The 21194-nt window shown below is 41.9% G+C and overlaps 2 protein-coding genes across 3 annotated transcripts; one reads left to right on the forward strand and one right to left on the reverse strand.

The window, feature by feature from the left end:
- The first annotated feature begins 27 nt into the window (after positions 1-27).
- pithd1 (PITH (C-terminal proteasome-interacting domain of thioredoxin-like) domain containing 1) lies at positions 28-12745 on the forward strand. The gene is made up of 6 exons (XM_068011268.1): positions 28-280; positions 1863-1906; positions 3516-3593; positions 7976-8080; positions 9902-10010; positions 11637-12745. Exons 1-6 carry the CDS (start codon positions 92-94, stop codon positions 11736-11738), a joined length of 627 nt encoding a protein of 208 aa, XP_067867369.1. The 5' UTR covers positions 28-91; the 3' UTR covers positions 11739-12745.
- Positions 11641-21186, reverse strand: LOC137347133 (uncharacterized). Of its 2 annotated transcripts, none has more exons than XM_068011264.1 (2): positions 21118-21186; positions 11641-17846 (listed from the first exon to the last, which is right to left on the reverse strand). In XM_068011264.1, the coding sequence occupies exon 2, from the start codon at positions 17805-17807 to the stop codon at positions 16833-16835; it is 975 nt and encodes a 324-aa protein (XP_067867365.1). In that variant the 5' UTR covers positions 17808-17846; positions 21118-21186; the 3' UTR covers positions 11641-16832. The 2 variants fall into 2 exon arrangements, with proteins under 2 accessions (XP_067867365.1, XP_067867364.1); XM_068011263.1 differs by lacking the exon at positions 21118-21186 and adding an exon at positions 20792-20864.
- Positions 21187-21194: the final 8 nt, after the last annotated feature.

Here is a 21194-nt window from a genome sequence, read left to right on the forward strand (position 1 = left end):
TGATCACGGCTGCGCGGAAAAGCTCGCGTTGTTTCACCGCACGACAGCTGCGCGAATACATCTTGCGGCTTAGCAACGGGTTGGAGTGAAGATGTCTGGGCACGGCCATGGGCACGGTCAGTGCCAGTGTGAGGGGCACCAAGACCCCGCCGAGAGAGGCATGGAGTACGGCCTCTTTCGGAAGATCGATCAGGAGAGGCTGGAGTGCCTGAACGAGGCGAGTGAGGGCTCCGGCAAACTGGTCTTCAAGCCTTGGGAGGAGAGGCAGGACCGGACCAAGGTGCGGCCAGCAGTGTGTCGGGAGATACTTGTCCGTATTCAGATATATGTTGAATTGAAACTGTGGTGTGGGGATAGGCCTCTAATACTGAAACCACCATTGTTACAGAGCCACATATTACTCCGTGTAAATTGCAGATAGTATAGTGCCAGAGGGACAGGCCTGGAATCGGGTGTAGGAATTTTTAGTAAATCTGTTATTCAGGATGGAAAATGTACGAAACTTCTAATGTACTTGTCTAGAAGCGATCACGAGGATGCCATCTGATTGAGATAATATCATGAACCACCAGAGCAGAATTTAACTCGATAATTTAAGATAATTGCCAAAAAATTCAGGGATGAAATGAGATTTATTTTTACTATTTATTTTACTGCTGTGAGTTGCTATGATCGCCAATACATTGCCTGAAACGGTGGTGCAAGCAGATTTAGTCGTAACTTTCGAAAGGGAATTGGATATATACATGAAGGCGTACTGATTCATCAGTTGAGGGAGGTAGTAACCAGCAGGAGGTTTCCTTGTCAATGAGACTTCATGAGATCAATATTGGAATTAATGTTAAGGACCTAAAGGGCCACTCCCTGAATGTATCCTACTGTACCCCATGTCTGTTGGGTTTGTTCTGCTTTTGGGGTGGTGATGGTATGTCCTATCCCACCAGCAGGAAAGAATTGGCTGATAGGTGTGATTCTTGAAAATATGACTATGTCAGGCCATTGCTTGACTGGTCTGTGGGACAGCTCACCTAGCTTTGGCAGCAGTCCCCAGATATTAAGTGAATCAGTTTACAGGGTTGACTGGGCTGGGTACACCAATGTAATGTTCCAGTGCTATGCCTTGTTTTCAGCTGTGGTCCTTTTTAAAAACTTTTTGTCATGGTTTGATACAATTGAGTTACAGCAATGGAGATGCAAAACTGTAAATCCTGTAAGGTAATTACTATAGATCTCCAATGATTAGTTCACTGCATGCTGTGCAGTATTCATACTGTGCATTAACAGTTCTGCTGCAGTGGCAGACTAGACAAGAATATTATCATAGTGCTAGCAGTGCTGATGAATGCTAATCAGTTGTGTCTTCAGACAGGAAAGTTTAAAAAAAACAAAACCAAGATTTCCATGTGTGAAACAAAAGCCCAGAAATTCTGTAGATCGTATTGGGGTCTGTATTTCCATCTTGGAGTCTGAAAAGCTAGAGACACTAGAATATGATTTGAATTTTCAGATGTTGCAAAATAATCTTACTGAACAATACTATCTTAGATTTGCTGAGTACAGTTTTGTAAAGTCAATGACAAAGTGTGCATCAAGTCTGGGAAAAAATACAAATGTAAATGTTTATTTCTATTTCATTTACAGATTAGGACTATATCTGGTGTAACTAGGATAAAGATTAAAGTGATAATTAGAATGCAAAACTTAGAGTACCAAATTTAGTACCATGTATATGTCATGTTTGAAGCAATACTGTAACTAGTCAAACAGATATGTGGAATATTGAATCCAGAAAAATTTGAACAAATGGCAAAGCCAATTAGTGTAACTGATGTCTGATGCATTTTGTAATCCTTCTGTTGCAGTTTGTGGAAAGTGATGATGATGAGGAGCTACTGTTTAATATTCCGTAAGTACCATTTTAAAGAAACCTCACTACCCCATTGAAATATACATGTACGTAGTTTTAAAGTATTTGACAAGCATTTATATGTTATCAAATCTGTGTGATTCACGTGGTTATGATGAATAGTTGCTAAGTTTTCTGTAGGTCTAGCAGAAAAATGTTTACTCCTGTCTGGGTTCATGTCAGAAATGTTAAGATATATTGAATCCCTGATTTCTTGACCTGCACAATGGCTGCCGGCAATAGGCAAACTGGTTGTAAGCTTTGCTAATGTCACTGTGAACTGATCTTTAGGATATCTGTAAAAGTGCCATGGGGCCAATTTTTTCTCTGGTCTTTTCCTGCTCCCCTGTAAATACATAGAAGTTACAAAATGAAATTGGGCCATTTGGCTGTGTCAGCCTTTACCCTCCACTCAAGCAAATAGTTCTAAACACAGGTACTCATCCTATTCTAATATCCTCTTTAACTCTTTTTACTTCATCCACCTATCCTATCCAGTCTCGCATGTTGACATGGTTTATGCCTCAGCCACTAATCTTGGAAGTGATTTCATTGTCTCATAACTCTCTGTGAAATGACGGTTGTACTGCCCTCTATTCTAAATCATTTATATTTAATGTTTTATCTATGACCTCTCATTCCTGACCCCTCAATTACTGGAAACAGCCTGTTTCTATCCACCATGTCTCATTATTTCATAAACATTCCTATCATATCACCCCATAATCAGCATTGTTCTATTGAAAAAGACCCAATTTTTCATGCCTTTCTTTGTATTTGTATTTCTTCATACCAGCAGTATCCTCATGAATCTGAGTTCTCCGCTCTCTAAAGCTTTAATATTCTTCCTATAATGTGGAGCTCAGTACAGCACATAGTACTGCTTAATAGGTCTTAGTAAGGTTTAATATAGGCTCATCATTACCTTTTTTGGTTTTTATATTATGTACTTGTAAAAAAAAGCTAAAATTCCATTCTTGTTTATTGAAATATAGGGTGTCTGCCACTTGGGGTCACTATTAAGCTTCATAGGACAATAAAGTTGAGAATAAACCCTGAATCTGTACTTAAAGTGCTTCTTGTGACACCATAGGCCGGAAGAGAAAAATCTGACCAGTTTATGAATCTGTACAGAATCCAGAAGCTGAATTGCAGCCTAAGTCTAATTGCCTGCTTTTATTGTACACAGTACATGTAACTTGCATTTATATAGCGCTCCTCGCATCGAAACACCATCTTGGAACATTTTACAATGCATTGAACAAAGGAAGATAGATGAAATCAGAGTATGGGACCAAAAAAGGTGGGGAAAAGTTCAGGGAAGATTTTTTGAAAATAACAAGGGAATGATTTATGGAGTGAGTTCCAGGGGGTAGAATGGGGAACAAGTCAGGAAGTGAAAGGGTGCATTTAGGGACATGAGGCTGAACACACATGCCAGCATAGAAGTGTCCAATCTGAGGCTTGTCTCAGATTCTGTTTCTTTTAAATATACTTGTTTGCTTACAGTGATATATGGAGGAGGCCTGCTGCACATCTACACTTATCAGGATGAGGCTCTAGATCTGCTGAGGTGCCAAGTTGGTAATTATTCTCCATCTTGTTTCAGTTTCACAGGTAATGTGAAGCTCAAAGGAATAATAATAATGGGGGATGATGATGACACACATCCATCAGAAATGAGGTTGTAAGTACCAAAACACTTTTTTTATTTTAAGCTGCTCAACATTTAAAAAAAAAACCAGCTTATTAAAAAGTGTAATTGCATTTAACATGTGTTGGAAAAGATGTATATTATGCTTTTGCTATGAAACTGTAAATCATTAGATGGTTCTAGTAGAGAATTGTGTACATGTCTTTGGACAGAAAATCATTGAATACATTTTTCTAATCTAAAATTACATTTTTAGCTGCCTTACTGAATTGTTGAATGTTTTAAAATGGTTAATCTAACCAAAATTACTCCAGACTTTACAAATGTGCAATCCCAGTGAACCTGTGGGGTAGATTTTGGATGAGCACGGTGACAAATTGTTAATCACAGAATCAAGAGTTATTACAGCGCAAAAGGAGGCCATTTGGCCCATCATGTTTGCACCAGCTCACCGAATGGGTAATTCACCTAATGCCATTCCCCTGCCTTCTCCCCATAACACTGCACGTTCTTCATTTTCAGATAACAGTTTAATTGCCTTTTGAATACCTTGGCTGACCCTGCCTCTAACACACACTCAGGCACTGCATTCCAGATCGTAACCACTCGCTGCTTTAAGAAGTTTTTCCTCGTGTTGCTTTTGCTTCTATTGCCAATCACTTTAAATCTGTGCCCTCTCATTTTCGATCCTTTCATGAGTGGAAACAGTTTTTCCCATCACTTTGTCCAGACTTCCTGATGATTTTGAATACCTCTATCAAAACTCTTCTCAACTTTCTCTTCTCCAAGGAAAACAGTCCCAGCTTCTCAAATCTGCCGTTATAACTGAAGTTCCTCATCCCTAGAACCATTCTCGTGAATCTTTTCTGTACTCTCTCCAGTGCCTTCACAACTTTCCTAATGTGTGCTGTATTTTCAGGGAATTAACTTGGGCTGTTCTGGGATTTAAAATGGTATATCTGAATTATTTACACAGCCGGTACACCACTGAATTACAAAAATGTATACAACATGCTATCTCCACATAAGTGCTTCATCTTAATGCTTAGCTAATGACTAAAGTTACAGGTACACAAGAAACCATTCGACCCATCAAGCCTAACCCTTCCACAGATAATATACAATTTATTTTGCCATGGACTATGTGCAATGACTTGTGGGAAGGTTCCACATAGAGATTCCCTCATTCCCAAAACATTGTTCTTGGGTTGTGAGCAACCCTGGAAAGGCTCCAATAATTTACCATCACTAGTTGCCATGAGAAGATGGTATTGGGCCATCTACTGGAACTGTGATCATCCTTTGCTGATGGGAGTAATGCGTTGGGAGGGGATGCTGGCTGTCACAGCATAGGAAGGACAGTTTTGGTGCAGTGGGAGTACTGAAAGGGGATCCCAGAATGAGAGAGCAACGCAAGGGAGTTATGAGGTGCCACTGGGAAACATACTATAAGCTGTGTTCACAACTATGACTTGGTTATGAGTCCTTAAAAAGGTTTACAGTATATTCGCTACTTTAAAAGTTTTAAAGAAAGTAAGGTTGATCAGGATGGGGGAATGTGGGAGAGGCAATAGCACTGGTGGGAGGGAGAGGTGGCAATTATTTTTTTTTTTCAGTTCTTTCGTGGGCATCGCTGACAAAGCCAGCATTTGTTGCCCATCCCTAATTGCCCTTCACAACTGAGTGGCTTGCTAGGCCATTCAGAGGGCAGTTCAGAGTCAACCACATTGCTGTGGGTCTGGAGTCACATGCAGGCCTGACCAGGTAAGGGTGGCAGATTTCCTTCCCTGAAGGACATTAGTGAACCAGATGGGTTTATACGACAATCGATGATGGTTTCATGGCACCATTATTAAGACTAGATTTCAATTCCAGATTTATATTAATTGAATTTAATTTCCACCAGCTGCTATGGTGGGATTTGAACCCAAGTCTCCAGGGCATTAGCCTAGGCCTCTGGATTACGAGTCCAGTGACATTACCACTACACCACTGTCCCCCTCAAATAGGGTGGGTGGAAGTATTGACATGGGGCAGGGATATGAGCAGCAAATGAGCAAAGTAGGGGGAAAATAAAGGCAGTTTATTAATTCTGCTTAGCCCCAAAAGATTTAATAAAGGGCTTTCCCAATACAGAGCTAGAAAAGCTTCTAAAGTGCATACTGAGTGTATACTGTTACTTTGGCAATTGTTACATGAGTGCAGCATATATGTTCAATAACACAGCCGCGCTCAGCTCAGTAAGCACTTGAACTTAAAGCCAGTTCTTGGGAATGCAACTTTCTTCAGTCTAGAGGCAAAATTCCCTGTTTTGTTCTTCAAGTTCTTGCTATGCTTTAACTATGCTAGTAAAGGTGCAGTAACACTTGTATGATATGAAGATTGTTCCTGTTTATGGCTGGAAATATGACTTTCAAAATGTGGGACAAGCTGTCAGGTTGTAGTGTTGGAGGCTGTGGCAGTAAGAGGGGGAGGACAGTTCAGGGCAATAAGCAATACAGTGGACTTGGGTAAATTGTACCCACTCTTTGGCAAGAACTAGTGTGATGGTCCAAGTGGTCTTGATTTTCTTCGATGTTTTCTTATAATATTCTTGAATGTTAGTTTGGATGGGAAGTATAATTAGTAACCTCCTTACCAACGTCCAAGTACCTTACACTTGAATCCATCAGACACAGCACAGGTGAGATCATTTTTAGTCTAGCTGTGCTCTATTTTTTTTAATTCATTCGGGGGCTGTGGGCGTCACTGGCCAGGCCAGCATTTATTGCTCATCCCTAATTGCCCTTGAGAAGGTGGTGGTGAGCTGCCTTCTTAAACTGCTACCGTCTTTGGGGTGTAGGTACACCAACAGTGCTGTTAAGAAGGGAGTTCCAGGATCTTGACCCAGCAACAGTGAAAGACCAGCGATATAGTTCCAAGTCAGGATGGTATGTGGCTTGGATGGGAGCTTGCAGGTGGTGGTGTTCCCATGCATCTGTTGCCCTTGTCCTTCTAGGTGGTAGTGGTCGTAGGTTTGGAAGGTGCCATCAAAGGAGCTTTGGTGAGTTGCTGCAGTGCATCTTGTAGATGGTACACACTGCTGCGACTGTGGTAGAGGGAGTGAATGCTGAAGGTGGCAGATGGGGTGCCAATCAAGTGGGCTGCTTTGTCCTGGATGGTGTCGAGCTTCTGGAGTGTTGTTGGAGCTGCACCCATCCAGGCAAAGTGGAGAGTATTCATCACACTCCTGACTTGTGCCTTGTAGATGAAGGACAGGCATTGGGGAGATGGGAGGTGAGATACTTGCCACAGAATTCCCAGCCTCTGACCTGCTCTTGTAGCCGCAGCATTTATGTGGCTGGTCCAGTTCAATTTCTGGTCAGTGGTGACCCTGAGGATGTTGATAGTGGGGTATTCAGCGATGGTAAGGCCATTGAACATCAATGGGAGATGGTTAGATTCTCTCTTGATTGAGATAGTCATTCCCTGGCACGAATATTATTTGCCACTTATCAGCCCAAGCCTGGGTGTTGTCTTGCTGCACATGGATATGGGCTGCTTCAGTATCTGAGGAGTTGCGAATGGTGCTGAACATTGTGCGATCATCAGCGAACATCTCCACTTCTGACCTTATGATGGAGGGAAGATCATTGATGAAGCAGTTGAAAATGGTTGGGCCTAGGATACTTCCCTGAGGAACTCCTGCAGTGATGTCCTGGGACTGAGATGATTGACCTCTAACAACCACAACCATCTTCCTTTGTGCTAGGTTTGACTCCAACCAGCGGAGAGTTTTCCCCCTGATTCCCATTGACTCCAGTTTTGCTAGGGCTCCTTGATGCCATACTCGGTCAAATGCTGCCTTGATGTCAAGGGCAGTCACACTCTCATCACATCTGTGTTCCCAGAGGACAGGCACTATAATAGAGCTACAAGTAACTGACTGTATCCTCATGCCTTGCGGCAAACACTTCTGCCAACTGATCGCATTGATAGTGACTTAATTAATGACTCTGTGGTAAGGTGCAAGTTTCAGGATAAAATAAAAGCAAGATACTGCAGATGCTGGAAATCTGAAATAAAAACAAAAAGTGCTGGAAATACTCCGGTCTGGCTGCATCTGTGGAGAGAGAAGCAAAGTTAACATTTCAGGTCACTGTTCTGATGAAAGATCACTGACCTGAAATGTTAACTTTGCCTCTCTCTCTCCACAGATGCTGCCAGACCTGCTGAGTATTTCCAGCACTTTTTGTTTTTATTACAAGTTAAAGAATGCTATCTTGTAGCTCTGCATGGATAAATAAGAGGGAAGGAAAATAAACTAAGAAACGAATCTGGCAGTTTTATTCTTTCTAAAATGCTTGTATACTTACAGGATATTTATTTAGGTAATGTAGAATATGCTGATCAATTCCTTTTTGTTTTCCAATCAGGTATAAGAACATCCCACATATGTCGTTTGATGACACAGGCAGAGAACCTGATCAGGTGTTTCCACTTTGTCGCGATGTCACAGGGGAGCTGGAATATACCACAAAGTATGTCCATTTTTGATGTGCTTAAAAAAAAAGATGAAATTGGTCTTTACCAGTAACGTGAAACACACTCAACAAATCAGCAATCTGATTCCTGTTCGCTAATTAAGAAAATCAAGCGCAATGTAAAATTGGCGCTGTCGATTGCTACAACATCTATTTATATAGTGCCTTTAACATAATAAAATGTCCCAAGGCGCTTCACGGGAGCTTTATAAAACAACATATGACACCGAGCCACATGAGATATTCGGTCAGATGTCCAAAAGGGGTAGGTTTAAGGAGTGGCTTAAAAGGGGAAAGAGAGGTAGGGAGGGCATCAGCCACCAATAGTGGAGCGATTAAAATCATGGAGGCTTAAGAGGCCATAATTAGAGGAGTGCAGATACCTGAGAGTCTTGGGGCTGGAGGAGGTTACAGAGATAGGGAGCGGCGAGGCTATGGAGGGATTTGAAAACAAGGATGAGAATCTTAAAATCAAGAGGTTGCTTAACCGGGAACCAATGTAGGTCAGCGAGCACAGGGATGATGGGTGAATGGGACTTGGTACAAGTTAAGACACAGGTAGCAGAGTTTTGGATGATCTGAAATTATCTGAAGAATGTGGGAGACCAACCAGAAGTGCATTTACAAACAGGTTTCGCACTACTGGTGAAGACTATTACTTTCCCCTGCTCCCTGTTTTCCTGCTAACCCTCCCCAAAATCTGTTGAACTGGTACTAATGTGGAACTGAAACTGATATTCGAAGTTAGTTAAGTGATGGTCCGCAAGAGATTATTTACCAAGTTTTGGTTTTGCCTGACATTGGATTGTAAATTAAAAATAAAACACTGAGGTCCTTCCAGGATTTGTTCAAAGTTCCAAAAATAATGTTTAGCACATCGTTACCTCAAAATATTAAATCATTTTATCAATATTAGGTGTTTTATTGCTTACGTAGGTGTGTGGGTAGTATAGTGGATTAGCACATCGATTCTTTGCCTTTAGAAATAGGGTTCAGATCCAGACTGATAAGATGAAAGCCTCACTAATACACCAAAGTAAAACACAAGAAAACTGCTGAAAATTCAGCACAAGTTGAAATTCAATCATAGTCCATTCATGTTTGCAATTTGATACTGATGGCAAATCCAAAGTGGCAAACAGTAAATGTAAACAGAGCAGCGTTCCTGCCACCAGAGGCAGTGCACACCAACAAAACAGATGGTCTTAACTTGCATCTCCAAAAGCAGCATTTGCAGCTAGCTGGTTGCCTTCGAAGGTGGCCAAAAATACATCACTACCAGAGGGCTGAGTGCCCAAAATAGTCCGAACTCCTTCCTTGCAGGCTAACCAAATGATTTTGCTATCATTCGTAAAAGACTTTGCCACTGTCCTAAAAAACCTTTGCCAAGTGATATTGAACATTGTAGTCACAATAAAAACAAGAAATGCTGGAACCACTCAGCAGGTCTGGCAGCATCTGTGGAACGAGAAGCAGAGTTAACGTTTCGGGTCAGTGACCCTTCTTCGGAAGCATTTCTTGTTTTTATTTCAGATTTCCAGCATCCGCAGTATTTTGCTTTTATATTAATGTAGTCACAATAGTTAATTGGCCAAATGACTAAAATATGTATGTCTGTTCTTTTACGTTTGCAAGAGCTATCAGGTGTGATAGTAGCATTCTACATTTCTATTACTCATTGTAGTAGAGACTGTCTTATAATTAACCACTATCACCTGCAAAAAGTGGTATCTTGAACTACTTATACCCCCAATTAGTAACTACAGCAGGGTCAATACTTTTTAAGGTTTCTACCTATTTTTTTTCCCTCCTTTTTAGGATAGCCCGTTTCTCCGGTGTTCACCATCTTTCCATTCACATAACCAAGAATTTTGGTGCAGAGACTTCAAAAATTTATTATATAGGATTGCGAGGGGAGTGGTCAGAGGTGAGTCTGAGGCACATTAAAATTAGCTTGGAAAAGTTAAAAAGAATTCGCTGGCATGAGCTTACATTACTCTTGGAGTGATATTGCACAGCAAATATTGATCTCTCTGATGTGATTGACAGCCTTGGAAAAACATATGGTCTTTTCAGTCAGATGGTGTGCAATTTCTCTGGTGCCTAGGTGAATATATTGAAGTAATTTCACTGCAGTTTTTGAAGTATGTAATGCTTACGATCAAAATACAGCATGGATTTCCATGTACATGAGTGAATAGTCAGATCCGGTTGTTGCCTGAAATCTGCTCTTCGTATGTGCCACTGAATAATAATTAGGTATGTGAACTTTTTTTTTAAAATGGTTTATTCCATTCCTCAGCCAGGGGTGCTAAGGCTAATTATAGCACCACTTTAGATGAAATTCATACAAAGTAGGCATCTGACCTGAGACCTACCTGATCCGAATGGTTTAGTAGGACATTGTTTGGTGCATTTAGCTACTGAACTCACTTGTGCATTTATTTTTACTACTTTTAAACTAAGCAATAATTTTTAATTCAGCTTTTTACTATTCAACAACAACAACTTCCAATTAGATAACATCCCAGGACGCTTCACGGGCATTGAGCAACAAATGCCACAGAAGGAGATTTTTAACAGGAGTGACCAAAAGTTTGGTTGAAAAGATGGGTTTTAAGGCGGGTCAAAAGAGAAGAAGGAGAGATGGAGGAGTTTACGGAGATCATTTCGGAGCATGAGCATGTACATCTAAAGGCATGGTCACAAATGATGGGGCATAAAAGAGCTGTCAAGAGAACAGAGGCTTCTGGAGGGGTTGTACATCTGCAGGAAGTTAGAGAGATGGGGGAGGAATGAGGCAATGAAGGAATTTAAATAGAATGAGAATTTTAAATTGAGCCATTGAAGAATCAGAAGCTAAAATGGGTTAAGAGGGTGAGCAGAACTTGGTATTGGATAGAAAACAGACAGCAGTTTTGAATGAGCATGGTTACAGTGGGTGGAAATGTTATTTTCTTTCCCTCCCTTTTAGTTAAAGCAGCATTGCAGTCAGCACCATACTGCCTCCAACATTTTAAGAATTAAATCATAGTATTTTTGGGGGGTGGGGGGGGAGTTCAAAATTGGGTAAAATAGCACATATTTATTCTTTCATGAGATGTGGGCATCGTTGGCTAGGCCAGCATTTATGGCCCATCCCTAATTGCCCTTGAGAAGGTGGTGGTGAGCAGCCTTCTTGAACCTCTGCAAACCATGTGGGGTAGGTACACCTAGAGTGCTGTTAGGAATGGAGTTCCAGAATTTTGAAGGAATGACGATATGGTTCCAAGTCAGGATGGTGTGTGGCTTGGAGGTCAACTTGCAGGTGGTGGTGTTCCCATGTATCTGCTGAAGAGTCACAGATGTAATCCCAGTGGTGCTTTACCTTATCTGGGTATACTTGAAAGCAAGACTGCTTCTGAAAAGTGTATGTCTTCCATTTCACTGTCATCGGTCCCTGATGGACAGAAAAATTTGTCTTTTTAAACAAAAATGTAGAAAGTAATCCTCTGATAGAATTAAGTAACACAAAATGAAGCATGTAGAATATATATTTTTCTTTTTCGAACAGGGTCACAGACATGAAGTAACACTCTGTACATATGAAGCTTCTGCCAACCCTACAGATCACAAAATTGACCTCATCACTCCTCAGACACACTTCATTGCTTGAAACATGACTTCTGATATAGCATGCTCAAAAAGGAAAGACTGCTCTACCAAGAAGAAAGCACTTCTGGAATATCAGGGACTTCTACAGTAAATGCCCAGTGGGATAGACTTCTACAATATATAAGCTTCATGCAATTGCGACTGTCTTGTAAATTGTAAATCAGCAAAGGTGTAGTGAACAGAAGATTAGTAAGGAGGTAACGTTCACAGTTTAATTGTAGTCTGCAGTTACTGCTTTGATTCGTAAATGTTAAAATACTGATTTTTGTGACTATAAATAGAAATAGCTGACACATTGATATTCTTAGACTAAAACAGGTGTTTTCTATTAGAATGTAATACCTAATTTTGATTTTTCATCAACAATGTATGACACGTATTTGGCAATGAATGCCTTCAGAAAGGTGTTCTAATGAAAGGTCACTGACCTACTTCTCTCCACAGACGCTGCCTGACCTGAGTATTTTCAGCACTTTCTATTTTTATTTGATTTCCAGCATCTGCAGTATTTTGCTTTTACAGTAACATCTACATCTGTCCTATGTAATCTGCTATCAGTTCTTTCCCATTTTTGCCTGCAAGTTGCTGCTTTTCCTATATGCCTTTTGTACATTAGATTATATAACCATGAACATCATTGTGCCCTTTGAGTATCAATGAGGTGAATGGAGGTTTACTGTACAGCTTGAAACCTAAGTTAACATGGACATAGCATAAGTTGGTTGGATGTTTTTTGCTGCAATATCCACTTTGCTTGAACTTTCCGTTATATTTTCTGGATTTGGAACTTGCTACCATGACACTGAAGAATGCAACCATGGTTTTAAGAAGAAAATAAAATAAAACATGATTCCTGTTATTGGACTGATGGTGTGTGATCCTCTCACCTCTCTTGAAGGTAATAGTGGTTATGTTGCAAATTACTTGGTTAATCAAAGTCTTCAAATATTAAAATGTATTTCATTAAAATAGCTGTATTACAATTGACTTTAAACAGACAAGAAACAACAGTGAAGGCTGTCTTCTATACCTGTCTGAGTGTGCAGTAACATGATGGAAATAAAATGTAAACCAAGGAAATGAATAAATCCCTCCACCTATTTATGTACATCTTACAACGTGCCTCATACCTACAGCCAGCCTTATACCGTCCAAACGATTTAAATCTTCCAGGCTGTTCAACAATCTTGAATTGTGGCCTAAGATGGATTACAACACAACTGACAGAACTCAAGGCAAAATCTATGGTTAAAAACAGCTTCAAGGGGAAGTGAAGACAAGTGGCTTGCAGGAGTGGAAATAAGATCGAATCCTTAAAGTGAAGGTCGCTTTCAAAGGAATTGGTTGCTGTTATTTGGCACCCAAAATGTAAAGCACAGGTGCCTCACAAATAATTTTGTTTGTTCTTCCAGAACTTGCCTCACAATCGCCACCTTTTCCTCTTCACAGCTTCCAGGTCCCAGCTTTTCCTCCCTCCAGGCCCCAACTTCCTCCTCTTTTGGGCTGCATTGGAGTAATACATGCAGAATGTGGCTAAGGAGATGAAGATTCCAAGGTGCCTGATTTGGAAAGTAGCATTTGGTCTTTGGTGCGATTTATTGAGCACCAGTAGTGTAGGGGAAACCAGTGGTCTGACTGGTTGAAGAGCAGTGCTACTTGTATAGGTCACAAACACAAGATAGGATCAAATCTCTTGTTTGGTAGAGGATGTGGTAACCCATTAGTATGCCTTTATTTAATGTAGGGTAATACACTTTTTTATTTCTAAACAGAGGGTTGGTGTTTGTACATACAGCTTTTTAGAATGAACAATGCTGTGTCCAGTTTTCTTCGGAGGGCGAGCATTGTCCCAGGAGTGGATCGCCATTGAAACATTATTAGAAAAGTCTGGCAATTCAATGCACATCACAATCATTTTCAAGAAAGGAATATCCATCAGGAGAAAAGGAGATGCCAGGAGCAAAAGTATAATTGAACTGTTTATTTTGGATGAGTAATGCATGGTAGGAGTCAGGAGATATTACTTTTAGCCTACAAATTACTGTTTGTGACCTTTAATATTTAAAATCCTCAAATGTACTATGAAATTCCTCTGCTTCTTACAGGTATTAACCTATTTAAAATAAACATTTTAGTGTGTCTTAAAATACTATATTTAATCAATGTTGTATAAATCATAGAATTATACAGCACAGAAAGAGGCCATTTGGCTTGTTATGCCTGTGCCTGTTATTTGGTAGAACTATCCAATTAATCCCACCCCCTCCGCTCTTTCCCTGTAACCCTGTAATTTTTTTCCTTTCAAGTATTTATCCAGTCCTCTTTTGAACGTTACTATTGAATCTGATACCACCACCCTTTCAGGCAATGCATTCCAGATCACAACTTGATATGGGGGGAAAAAACACCTTAGATCACCCTAAATCTGTTATAAAACGTGCTGGAAATACTCAGCAGGTCTAGCAGCATCTGTGGAAAGAGAAGCAAAGTTAACATTTCAGTGACCTTTCAGCAGAAATGGCAAAGGTTAGAAAAGAATTAGGTTTTAAGTAAGGGGAGGGGAGTGGGGGAGAGAACAAAGGGGAATGTGTTTGATAGGGCAAAGGGACAAAGCTGTCCTCGGACAAAGGCAAAGTGTGTGTTAATGCTGGTGAAAGGCAAAGCATTAGTCCAGAGACTGTGGTAATAATGGAATAATGAGCAGCTCTGCTTGCATGAATATCAGGCACACGGTTAAAATATAAAATATTTTTTAAAAAAGGCCAGTCATGCTCTGAAGTTATTGAACTTAGTGTTCAGTCCACAAAGCTGTAGAGTGCCTAATCGAAAGATCAGGTGCTGCTCCTCGAGTTTGCGTTGATGTTCACTGAAACAGTGGAGCGGGCCAAACATTGAAATGTTGGGATGAGAGCAGGGGCAGTGTTGAAATGGCAAGCAACCGGAAGTTCAGAGTCATGCTTTCGGTGTGAGCGGAGATGTTCAGCAAAGCAGTCACCCAATCTGCGTTTGGTCTCCCCAGTGTAGAGAAGACCGTATTGTGAGCAGAGAATACAGTAACCTAAATTGAAGTACAAGTAAATTGCTGCTTCACCTAAAAGGAGTGTTTTGGGCCTTGGTTAGTGAGGAGAGAGGGGGTAAAAGGGTAGGTGTTATACCTCCTGCGATTGCATGGGAAGGGGGCGAGGTGTCGGGGGTAATGGAGGAGTGAACCGGGTGTCGTGGAGGGAACGATCCCTTTGGAATCCTAACGGGAGGGGAGGGGAAGATGCGTTTGGTGGTGGCATCATGCTGGAGGTAGCGGAAAAGGCGGAGGATGATCCTCTGGATATGGAGGCTGGTGAGGTGGAAAGTGAGGACAAGGAGAACCCTGTCGCGGTTCTGGAAGGGAGGGGATGGCGTGAGAGCAGAAGTGTGGGAAATGGGCCGGACGCATTGAGAGCCCTGTCAACCACACTGGGGGGAGAAATCTTCGGTTAAGGAAAAAGGAAGACATATCAGAGGCGCTGTTGTGGAAGGTTGCATCATCAGAGCAGATGTGCCGGAGATGGAGAAACTGGGAGAATGGAATGGAGTCCTTACAAGAGGCAGGGTGTGAAGAAGTGTAGTTGAGGTGGCTGTGGGAGTCGGTGGGTTTATAATGAATATTAGTGGACAGCCTATCACCAGAGATAGAGACAGAGAATTCCAGGAAGGGAAGGGACATGCTGGAGGTGGACCCTGTAAAGGTGAGAGAAGGGTGGAAATTGGAAGCAAAGTTGTTAATGTTTTCCAATTCGGGGAGGGAGCAGGAAACAGCACCGATACAGTCATTACTGTACCGGAAAAAGTTGGGGGAGGGGGTCCGTGTAGAACTGGAACAAGGAATGTTTGACATATCCCACAAAAAGACAGGCATAACTAGGACCCATGCGGCTACCCATAGCAACACCTTTTACTTGAAGGAAGTGAGTGGAGTTGAAGGAGAAGTTGTTCAAAGTGAGAACACGTTCAGCCAGGTGGAGGAGGGTGGTGGTGGATGGGGACTGGTTGGGCCTCTGTTCAAGGAAGAAATGGAGAGCCCTCAAACCATCCTGGTGGGGGATGGAGGTGTAGAGAGACTGGATGTCCATAATCAAGAACAGGGTGTTGGGGCCAGGAAACAGGAAATTGTTAAAATGACGTAGGGTGTCAGAAGAGTCACAGATGTAAGTGGGAAGAGACTGGACCAACAGAGAAAAGATAGTGTCAAGATAGGAAGAAATAAGTTCAGTGGGACAGGAACAGGCTGAAACGATGGGTCTGCCAGGACAGTCCTGTTTGTGGATTTTAGGAAGGAAGTAGAAGCGGGCTGTCTGGGGTTGCGGGACTCCTTCTTTGGCCTCCTTGTCTCGAGAGACAATGGGTAAGTGCCGAGAGGTGGTCAATGGTTTGTGAAGCAGCGCCTGGAGTGGCTATAAAGACCAATTCTAGAGTGACAGATTCTTCCACAGGTGCTGCAGATAAAATTGGTTATCGGGGTTGTTACATAGTTGGCTCTCTCCTTGCGCTTCTGTCTTTTTTCCTGCCAACAACTAAGTCTCTTCGACTCACCACTCTTTAGCCCCGTCTTTATGGCTGTCCGCCAGCTCTGGCGATCACTGGCACTGACTCCCATAACTTGTGGTCAATGTCACAGGACTTCATGTCGCATTTGCAGATGTCTTTAAAGCGGAGACATGGGCAGCCGGTGGGTCGGATACCAGTGATGAGCTCGCTGTACAATGCGTCCTTGGGGATCACATTGCCAAGCCATCTCAAGTGCTACTGGCTCAGTAGGATGTAGGCCGCCTTGAGGACTTCTGCGTTGAAGATACGGTCCTGATGCCAAGGATTCTCCGGAGGCAGCGAAGATGGAATGAATTGAGACATCCCTCTTGGCTGACATACGTTGTCCAGGCCTTGCTGCCGTAGAGCAAGGTACTGAGGACACAGGCTTGATATGCTCGGACTTCCGTGTTCAGTGTCAGTGCGCCATTTTCCCACACTCTCTTGGCCAGTCTGGACATAGCAGCAGACGCCTTTCCCATGCGCTTGTTGATTTCTGCATCGAGAGACAGGTTACTGGTGATAGTTGCGCCTAGGTGGTGAACTCTTGAACCACTTTCAGAGCGTGATTGCCGATATTGATGGATGGAGCATTTCTGACATCCATGATGTTTGTTTCCTTGAGGCTGATGATTAGGCCAAATTCGTTGCAGGCAGCCACAATCCTGTCGATGAGTCTCTGCAGACACTCTTCTGTGTGGGATGTTAATGCAGCATCGTCAGCAAAGAGGAGTTCCCTGATGAGGACCTTCCGTACTTTGGTCTTCGCTCTAAGACGGGCAAGGTTGAACAACCTGCCATCTGATCTTGTGTGAAGGAAAATTCCTCCTTCTGAAGACTTGAACGCATGTGAGAGCAGCAGGGTGAAGAAGATCCCAAACAGTGTAGGTTGGAAAGCTGTAGAGGGAAGATCACCGAAGGAGCTGAGGTCTGTCACAGTCCTGTGGACAGTAGCTTGATGTTCAGTGGTGGGGTCATGGTCCAGGGGGAGGTAGGAAAAAGTGTCTGAGAGTTGGCACTCAGCCTCTGCCAGGTAGAGGTCGGTACGCCAGACAACAACAGCATCACCCTTGTCTGCAGGTTTGATCACAATGTCGGGGTTAGACCTGAGAGAACGGAGTGTAGCAAGTTCAGAAGGAGACAGAGTGAGTGAGGGGAGCAGAGAAATTGAGACGGCCGATGTCTTGCCGACAGTTCTCAATGAAAAGATCAAGAGCGGTAAGAGGCCAGTGGGAGGGATCCAGGTGGAGGGAGAATGCTGGAGGTAGGTGAATGGGTCTGCTGGTCGGGGGAAGGACTCATGGTCAAAGAGGTGAAGCCGATGGAAGAAGAGCTCAACGTCAGGCCGAGTGTGAAATTCATTCAGGTGGGTGCGTAAGGAGATAAAACTGAGTCCTTTGCTGAGTACAGAACGTTCAGTCTCAGAGGGAGGAAGGTCAGAGGGTATAGTGAATACACGGCAAGGGGTCAGAGGGAAGTGAAGGATAAGAAGGATCTGGAGGGGCATAGGTCCCCATCAGCTGCTGGAGCTTGCGTTCCTTAACACCTGAAAGGCAGAAAAAAAATGTTTCCTGGTTACTGATCCTTCTGCCACTGTAAACAGTTTCTCTTTATTTACTCTTATTAAAACCATTCATGATTTTAATCACATCTATCAAATCTCCTCTAACCTTCTCTGTTCTAAAGAGAACAACCCAGCTTCTCCAGTCTATACACATAACTGTAGTCCTGGTACCAGTCTTGTAAATCGCTTCAGCACCATCTCCAAGGACTTGCCATGCTTCTTAATGTGTGTTGCCAAGAACTGGGCACAATACTCCAGCTCAGGCCTAACCAGTGTTTTAGAAAGGTGTAGCATAACTTGCTGAAGGGTCACTGACCTGAACCGTCCACAGAGGCTGCCAGACCTGCCGAGTATTTCCAGCATTTTTTGTTTTTATTTCAGATTTCCAGCATCTGCAGTATTTTGCTTTTAATAAAATGGCTCTATTAATAAAGCCATAGACCTCATATGCTTTTATAACAACCTTCTCAACTTGTCCTGCTACCTTCAAAGATTTAAAAACAAGAAATGCTGGAAACACTCAGCAGTTCTGGCAGCATCTGTGGAGAGAGAAGCAGAGTTAATGTTTCAGGTCAGTGACCCCTCTTCAGAACTGGCAAATATTAGAAATGTAAAAGGTTATAAGCAAGTAAAGTGGGGGTGGGGCAAGAGATAACAAAGGAGAAGGTGTAAATAGGACAAGGTCACAGAATAGCTGACCAGAAGGTCATGGAGCAAAGGCAAACAATATGTTAATGGTGTGTTGAAAGACAAAGCATTAGTACAGATAGGGTGTTAACAGACTGAAATTGAACAGTGGGTAAGAAAACTGAACAAACTAAGATGAAATAAAATAAAATAAACACAAAAAAAAATGTTAAAAAGGAAAAGAATATATATCAAAAAGAGTAATGGTCCTACCATCAGCAGTGGGGAACACCACTGTATACTTGTGAAAAAACTGCCATTCACCATTACTCTCTGCTTTCTGTCCCTTAGCCAATTTCGTATCCATGCTGCCACAAGCCCTTTAACTCAATGAGCTTTAATTTTGCTAACATGTCACTTTTATCAAATACTATTTGAAATTCCACATACACATCAACCCTGTTCATTATTTCATCAAAGAACTCGATCAAGGTGGTCAAACATGAGTTGGCTTTAACAAATTCATGCTGACTTTCATTTCTTAGTGCATACTATTCCAAATGCCAATTAATTTTGTCCCAGTCTATTGTCTCTAAATGTTTCCAACCATCAACGTTACACTGACTGGCCTGTAGTTGCTGGGTTTATCCCTCTCCTCTTTTATAAACATGGGTGTAATATTTGAAGTCCCTCAGTCTTCTGGCACCACCCCCATATCCAAAGGGGATTGGAACTTTTGGTTTATAGCTGCTCGGAGTTGCACGTCTTTATTCATTTCAGAAACCTGCACCTCTCTCCCACACAACAAACTGAGGCCAGAGCCTCCACTATTTCTACTTACTTTCCTCAGCAACCTAGGATGCATCCCATCCAGGTTGGGTGCCTTTTCAACTTTTTAAGTACATCCTCTATTTTTATCCTATGTTGCTACTGCCTCCTCCTTTACTGCTGCAATTGGCAGCATCCTCTTTAGTGACAACTGATGCAAAATACTCATACAAATATGTTGTGTCCATTTGCTAAAATCGTACACAATAACTTCTAGGTTTATATAACCCATTATTAAAGTACAATTTATTATTTTGAGGCAGCTTCTGTGGTTCTTCAGGAAAGGACTAAAAAGTACAAGCAAGCAACTATAGCAATTGACACTGTAATACAGGAACAAAAGTCTTCAAAACCAAAACAGGTGGTAGATCCAATGCTGTCCAAGAAATTGCTCAGAATCCTAAGGAGACATACTATGGGGTAAACTGATGTTCACAACATCAGTGAGTACAATCAATCAATGAAGCCTAGGAGGTTTGAAAAAGTACATCTGGCTGACACTCGGTGACTAATCCCACGCTACTGGCATATGAGATACATGTACACAGGGATAACTCCATAGATGCTGTATCAGCAGCACATTATACCTATATTTTACAAGCGTTCTGTTTGTCATTTGTTAACCTCAATCAAGCATAAGAACTGCACAAAATATTTTGCATTTGGGGATTATTGCAAAGTCAGCAGTTTCATATCTCATGGTGGCAATTGGCCACCTCAGAAGCAGCCCACATCCCTTCTGCTGGCAGCAGTGTAGTTCTTTGCATTTAAAAGATGTAATTTCCCTTGCAATCCTCTACCATGATTTGCATAGCTCACAGGATGCAGGCTGAGGAGCTGGCTTAGAGCTTTGATCACTAGACATCTATCTTTCTGCTAACTTGGTTCCCCTGGGGTTGTGAGGCCACTAAATGATCAGCTGACTTGGGAAGTCAAATTACCAAACCCGTAACTCATCCAGAACCACTTCTTGAAAAAATCTCTTAACATTATGCAGACAGACACATACAAATAGAACTGAGCACTGCAATTATAGATTTTGTCATTCCAATCTCAGACTGAGTTTGGAGAGAATATGCTAGAGTGAAGTACTGGTAGCTTCAAGACTGTAACTAATGGTGGTAGTAATGGAGGCAATTTGAGTAAAATAAGTATACTATCCAAGTTGATTGCCGCAGAACATTAAAACGTGTTGCTTTAACTATGATTTTTATAGACTATTGGTGCCAATGCTAACTGGAAAGAAAAATAAGCCCAGTTAAAACACTGGACTACATTTACAGATAATACACTAGCAAAAATCTAGAAATCCCACCACAGTACATGCTCACTGTAATGGTTCAAATAGATCTTGTTTTAATTGTAGTCATTTACCTAATTTGATTGCCCTGGGTAGTTAATAACTTTTGATTTTCAGATTTATGCAAACTGAATTAATATTTGTAAATTCTCAAGGTGGGATTTGAACTCACCTTTTTCCTGCATTAGTGAACCAAAGCTATAGATCACTAGTTTAGTAACTTAACTATTACACTGTCATGCGACTAATTGCCTGAAATGACACAGGAAGGGGTGAACACATCTGACAAGTCGTACACTACCACTGTGCAAGAGGTGTGTTTGGATGCAGGAAGAAGGACTGGGTGTGGCAGGCAAGGAAATGTCTGAGCAGTAACAATGCAACTTTGCATTCATGTTGCCAAATAGTCAATTTAGGACGGGATAATACGCTCAGATTATGCTGAATCGTTGCAGTGTATCACGGAAATAAATAAAGAAAAATAGTTGAAGAACACACTGCGCTTGTGCTGTACAATGCACCGCTCCAGTTTGCAGGAAAAGCAGATCCCGTGGGATTCAGGTGACGTCACCGCC

Source organism: Heterodontus francisci, chromosome 31 (assembly GCF_036365525.1).
Source record: "Heterodontus francisci isolate sHetFra1 chromosome 31, sHetFra1.hap1, whole genome shotgun sequence".
Taxonomy (NCBI): domain Eukaryota; kingdom Metazoa; phylum Chordata; class Chondrichthyes; order Heterodontiformes; family Heterodontidae; genus Heterodontus; species Heterodontus francisci.